This window comes from Carassius auratus, chromosome 27, assembly GCF_003368295.1.
Source record: "Carassius auratus strain Wakin chromosome 27, ASM336829v1, whole genome shotgun sequence".
In the NCBI taxonomy this organism is placed as follows: domain Eukaryota; kingdom Metazoa; phylum Chordata; class Actinopteri; order Cypriniformes; family Cyprinidae; genus Carassius; species Carassius auratus.
Genome location: NC_039269.1, coordinates 5,761,821 through 5,767,898, shown reverse-complemented (window position 1 = coordinate 5,767,898; position 6,078 = coordinate 5,761,821). Strand labels below are relative to the sequence as shown.

General features: G+C 40.3%; 2 protein-coding genes across 2 annotated transcripts in view; both read right to left on the bottom strand.

Moving 5' to 3' along the window:
- Positions 1-386, bottom strand: part of LOC113045189 (nicastrin-like) — a 10,007-nt gene extending 9,621 nt beyond the window's left edge. Inside the window, exon 1 of the mRNA XM_026205404.1 lies at positions 243-386. Within this exon, the coding sequence (XP_026061189.1) occupies positions 243-312 (70 nt within the window). The 5' untranslated portion in view covers positions 313-386. The remainder of the gene's footprint in view (positions 1-242) is intronic.
- Positions 387-545: 159 nt separating this feature from the next.
- LOC113045198 (GTPase IMAP family member 4-like) lies at positions 546-5,922 on the bottom strand. The gene is made up of 2 exons (XM_026205412.1): positions 5,829-5,922; positions 546-2,666 (listed from the first exon to the last, which is right to left on the bottom strand). Exons 1-2 carry the CDS (start codon positions 5,839-5,841, stop codon positions 1,264-1,266), a joined length of 1,416 nt encoding a protein of 471 aa, XP_026061197.1. The 5' UTR covers positions 5,842-5,922; the 3' UTR covers positions 546-1,263.
- Between the last annotated feature and the right edge of the window lie 156 nt (positions 5,923-6,078).

The window sequence follows — 6,078 nt, the reverse complement described above, 5'->3', positions numbered from 1 at the left end:
AAGTGACAAAGCAAATACAATTTCTCTTTTTTTCCAAATGTTTTTTTTTTCCACAATACACACATAATAAAGATTAGGGAATCATGTTGCTGGTAATTAAATGTGAATAAATTAATAATAATACATGTTTACATTTATAGTGGAATATATTATGATTCCAGGCCTGAGCAATACAGTAATATTCATCAACTCGTGACAGCACAAACACACGATTAACATTAAACAGTCATATTTATACTCACATGTGTATAATAAAGCGGTGATCAGAAGTTTAACGCAGTTTATTGATATTAAATATCCCATCTTCCTCATTCACAGATCAGCGGTATGAAGCTGAAACATCGCTTGTTAACTTCCGGTTTGGATCTCTCTTGTTCGACGCGAGACTCACTGCTGCCACCGCTCTACAGCGACACCCGCCGGTGACACCGCGTTACTACAGTGTGTGTGTGTGTGTGTGTAGTTAAACATGTTAAGTTTCATCATATATTATTATTAGATCTAGTATGCCACAAATAATGTCCAGAGACGACAAACACATAGCATTGATATTATTTCACTTTATTTAGATGAATACAGGTGGATAAAATCGCTAAACTTAAAATAAGCAAAATAAAAAGTAACACAATTAAAGTAACTCAGTTATATCAAACAAATGAATTACAAAAGCACAATAAGAAATGTTTGATTACACAGATCAGAAAACTCAAAGTCCAAAGACTCTAAACACGTTTTGATCTGCATCTCTTATAGTTCAATACTGTAGTGAATGCAATTGTCTAAACATAAAGGAGAAGTGTACATTACAAAAATCAAGGAATAGATAGTTATATAATAAACTAGAAATGACTGAAACAGACAATAGTGAAAAATAATTATATCAGAAAATCAGACATGCACAGGTCACATGTAACAATTTGTAAATGTTTCCCGTTAGAATGTTCAGAGAACATATAAACGTAACATTCTTGTTTGCGAAATGATACAATTAATTGTTCCATTAACTTTTAACATAACCAAATGTTTGAAACCTTTTAATGACTTAATGGGCATGTTCTTTAATGTTTTTTTTTATTATTTATTTTTATTCTTCTTCAGATTTTTTTTCCTTCATATTAAACATTAGTAATGTTAAGATGAATATATAACACTTAGGAATATACCGTCGCTTCATAGGACCATTATGTGATACTCTTGTGTCTTGTTTTTAAAGCTTAATGTTTTTCGCTCTTCACTTATTCGCGGTTTGGCTATATCTTGATTTCACTGGATGGAGCAGCGGGTCAGAACCACAGCTTTGGCGACTCCAGTAACCACCCAAACGAAACTCCATCCTTCTGCAGCCAACAAGTTGGTTAATAACCCTGCTGCAAATCCAGTTTCCACCACTGGAGCTGCAGGGAACAGGAACAGTAAGAGAGCGGGTGCAAATGAAGCCCCAATCCCCAACATAAACATGGTCAGCATAAACAGCATTTTATTATAATCTGGAGTAAGAAGATTATTATGTCCTCCTTCACTCATTCTCCTCTGCTCCTCTTCTTGGATCCAGATCTCCAGGTCGTTCTGTTCCTGCTCTTCTCTTTCCTTTCTCTCTCTCTCCTCCTCCATCCGTCTTTCCTCCAGTCGTCCCATGTTCTCCATCTCCGTCTGCAGAGACTCTATGAACCGTCTCAGTCTTTCTGGAATCGGTTGCACATTCTGTTGTTCCTTCTTTATATCTGTCTCAATCTGATCAATCCTGCGTTGAATGCGTTTCCTTCTTCGTTCCGTTTCTTGCCTCTCTTCTGTAATGTAAGATAAAAACTCACGCCAACGAGCATCAGCCAGTTTTCTGACCTCCTGCTTTACTTTCTTCGTTCTTTTAGCCATTTCTGCTTGTATTCTATCTTTTATTATCTTCTGGGCATTTTGCATTACTTCTGTAACTTCATTAGTGAAGTGACGATTCTCATTCATGACCAACAGCTCATCTACTTTCTGCAGGAGTCGACTCACTTGTTTTGGGTTTGTAAGGTTTGTGTTGTCAAAGGCCACGAAACGCCTCCCAAATCTCTTCACGAGGTCTTGAACTTTTCGATTTTGTTTCAAAACGAAGCTTTCGATGGGTTCTCCTCTGAGTCTGTCGGCGTGTGAGAATATCAGGATGCTGTAATTGCTGATGTCCTCACGAAACATCTCCAGAATCATTTCTACGGTGCGCTGCTGCTCCTCTGTATATCGCTCTATTGGAATAACGAGCAGAAACGCATGAGGACCAGGAGAACTCATGGCCAGGCAATGAATTGCTTCTTGTTTTAATTGTTCTTCTGTTAAGTCCGTGTCAAAAAACCCAGGTGTGTCCACAAGAACGAGATTTCGTCCTTCCACCGTTCCACACGCTCTCTTGCACTCTTTCGTGACTGAACCCATGCTCAGTTCATCATTAAAGCATCTGTTTCCCAGGATGCTGTTTCCCGTTGCACTTTTCCCCGCACCGGTTTTTCCCAGCAGAACCAGTCTCAGTTCATTCAGAGCTGGATTTACTGTGAGCGGATCACTGCCAGGTGAACCTCGTATCATCATGTTTGGAGGAATCTGAGTTTGAGAGGGAAAACAAACATTTTGGGTGTCTCTGTTTCCCCCGTTTGAGCTTCTATTGGACCACTGATTCCGGTGACCTGCTCCTGAGGAAAAAAAGTGTTTGTTGTTGAGAGAAATTACATTGATAATCATTTATCACAGTTATGCTGTGTTCACACCAAACACGAATAGAGCATCTGGCGCGAATGATTTTAATGTTAAGTCAATGCAAAGGTGCGTTTACGCGCGTCTGGAGATCTCGCGGCGCGAATGAGGCGTTTAGCGTGGTGCGAATTCGCATCAAATACATAAATGCACAAAAGCACCATTCACACGTAAAGCGCATATCGCGCCAGAAGCTAAATTCACGTCATTTGCACGAACTAGACGCGCGAATGATGCAAATTGAGCTTCTGGCGTGAATGGTGCTTTTGTGCATTTATGTATTTGACGCGAATTCGCGTTTGCCACATGAATTGAAAATTTTGAGCTTTGCCGTCAATTCACACCGCGTTAACTAATCAGGAGCTTGCTCAGGAGTCACTCATTCAACATGGAGGAATGACTGATGTTGTCAGTGAGCAGTCAACCGGAGATTTATGACACAAGTATCACACACATGTTCATATTTCAGGAATAAAAAGGACCTCGCTTGGAAGAGTGTGTTGTAAATACACATTTAACTTTTGAGTCACGTACACGTTTATCGATCCGCAGCTTTCCTGCTGATTCCTGCCACACCTTTAGGCGAAAAATTTTGCATTTTGCTGCGTTTGAAAGTTCAAGTTTGGTGAACTCTGACCTGCGAATTCACATCACGTGAAGTCGCATTCAACGCCGTTGCAAAAGACACAGTACAAGCACAGATTAATCCATGTTGTGATAACTAGAGGGAAACCGTTATATCTTGCTCCCGCCCATATTCCCAGTGGCGTCCGAAATAATTTCGCACGTTCAAAGGCTAGTGTGACCGCCCCCTGATGCGAAAAATGATTTCTTGATGAGAAAAAAGAGGAGCCCTTTGTAATGATAAAATCTCCATAACTTCGGGAAGAAGGAGGCGGGAACCGGCGGACATTCAAAATAACATTTTAATAATTCCAAATAAACACAAAACAGCGCACCAGCCCCTCACTGACGACTGATGCGCATAAATAAAAACCAAAACAAAAAAATAAATGAAAACCTCTCTCGTCCTTCACGGCCGGTGGTGGGTCGCAGGTGCAGCTCATCTCCAATCACTACACCTGGCCTCACTCCTCGTTCCCACGTCTCTCGGCCCCGCCCCACTCGTCACACCCTTGTTGCAGCCTGGTCGAATTTCGCGCCTATAATAGGTCATGTGATCTCAGTTGGTACGACTCGCATTTACTGGGCAATATCCGATTTGTCTGCTTACATGGCACACGCAAATGCACGTATCCGATTCATATCCGATTTATTACCACATATGAATGAGGCCTGAATCCGATCTGAGAACATCAGAATCCATGTGTTTTTTTCCTGCTTAAGCCGCCTTTCCACTGCACAGGACATTAGGACACGATTGTCGCATTTCTCCCTCTAGCGGCAGTCACGCAGAACTTTCAAACTGGTCATGCAGCAACCGTTACCTTGGCATATTCACCATGGTAAAATTAATAATTTTAATGAACATAGTTACTTTATGAATGCATAGTCACAAATCAGGTGACCCCCAAAATAAAAACAGTAGGTTTTATGGGGCTAATCAACGTAAATAATGGTTTAATAATTATTAAATAATTATTTCTGCCATAAGTATTATAAACCACCATTTTACAGAAATAGTGTTTAAAGGATAATATTGGTAATTCTAACCTCGCACCGATAGTTTTGATTAGAATACATCACATCCGGTCGGGCGTTCGCATACGGTCTAGTCACAGAAGTTCAAATATTTGAACGTATCCGAGGCTCAAATCGGATCCGAAATTTCTGCATACGCATGTGATCGGAACTCCACGCAGCTCCCGCATTACTTTCCATTGGAAATGAATGACTTCCGGTCTGTCGCTCGTCATTCGTCGGAAACAGTGGAAACTTCACACTGGCAGTTGAAATCAGCTCCGATACGGCTACGAAACGACCGGAAGCCATTCATTTCATGGCGATTCGCAGACCGCATGCGAATGGCTACGAACCGGGTCCGAACGACTGCGGTGCGAAAACAATCGTGTCCGTTGGTCATCAAAAAATTGAACTCTTGCGAAAGTCTACGGACGGTTCCTATCCGACAATTCCAGCGGAAGTTGGCGTTGCTATGGTACTGATAAACAAACCTGAATTCATAACTTTTAATAAAATAAATAATGATTTTATGACGATAATTTGTCATGTCATTTTTCTATTTTCATGATTTTCTAACATTATAAGGGCAGTTATTACAATTAAAATAAATAATTAAATATTGTGCCCCCCGCTCTCGGACACACTCGGTCTCTCTCGCTCCAGTGCAGGGTTGTTGCAGCCCTATATACCACTATATCACATTTAGCTGACCTGACATGCACATTCAGATACAGACAATATCAATCATTCTAATATCTCCGCTATTTTTGTTCTACTCGCTTCCGAAGCTTTCAGCGGTGTAGTAGCCTATGACGTCCACTGGGGGAGTATTGCGTATTACGGAGCGGATTTCAACTGCCAGTGTGAAGGCGGCGTCACACGTTCACCGGTCATATCCGATCTGTGCCACATGAGAGGAAAACATCGGATTTGTGTCACTTGAACCATGCAGTGTAAATGGGGCCAAAATGTTTACGCGGCAAACTAGGCGCAGTAGATGCGAATTTGACGCTCTATTCGCGTTTGGTGTGAACACAGCATTAGATTTTAAGTTTCTCTAGTCTTCCCAGACAACGTTGATTGACTTTAAGAGAGTTATAATAATGCACTTGCTTGAGGAAACTATCTTAATAAAATAAACCTTATTTATGCATAAGACAAGACTAAAACTTAGACCCAGACCGTGCTTTAAATGTGTTCTAGATGATCTGTCGTGTTCAGACTAACGGACAGTTTATTGGAGACATTTATTTAGTTTACCGTGAAAGATGCATAGCATAAAATAGCTTGAAATAAACATAAAAAATACATCAAAGCCTTTTCCGAAACAAAAAAAACAGATGTTGAATTTGTACAAAATACAAGAACTGCATCTGTTTACATAAATATAATCATCTTAATAACTAAACGAATGATACTTTAATGATTAAATGCTCGTAATAGGTTAGTTACAGTACCTTGGTTGATCATGTCGTGTAGTTTGGTTTCTCAGTTCAGTATTAAACGCCTTGCTGTGAGTGTGTGACACGTTTGTAATGATCTTGGACTAGTTTTGTGAGAGGCAGGACTTCTGCAGAAATGAAACTGGGCACGAGCTCAAATGGTGATGCAACAGAATCAGATTAACAATTGCTTAATAACAGTGAAAAATAAATGCATTTATATTTATTTACAGACATGCTTCATGTAAGATATGCACACACGGAA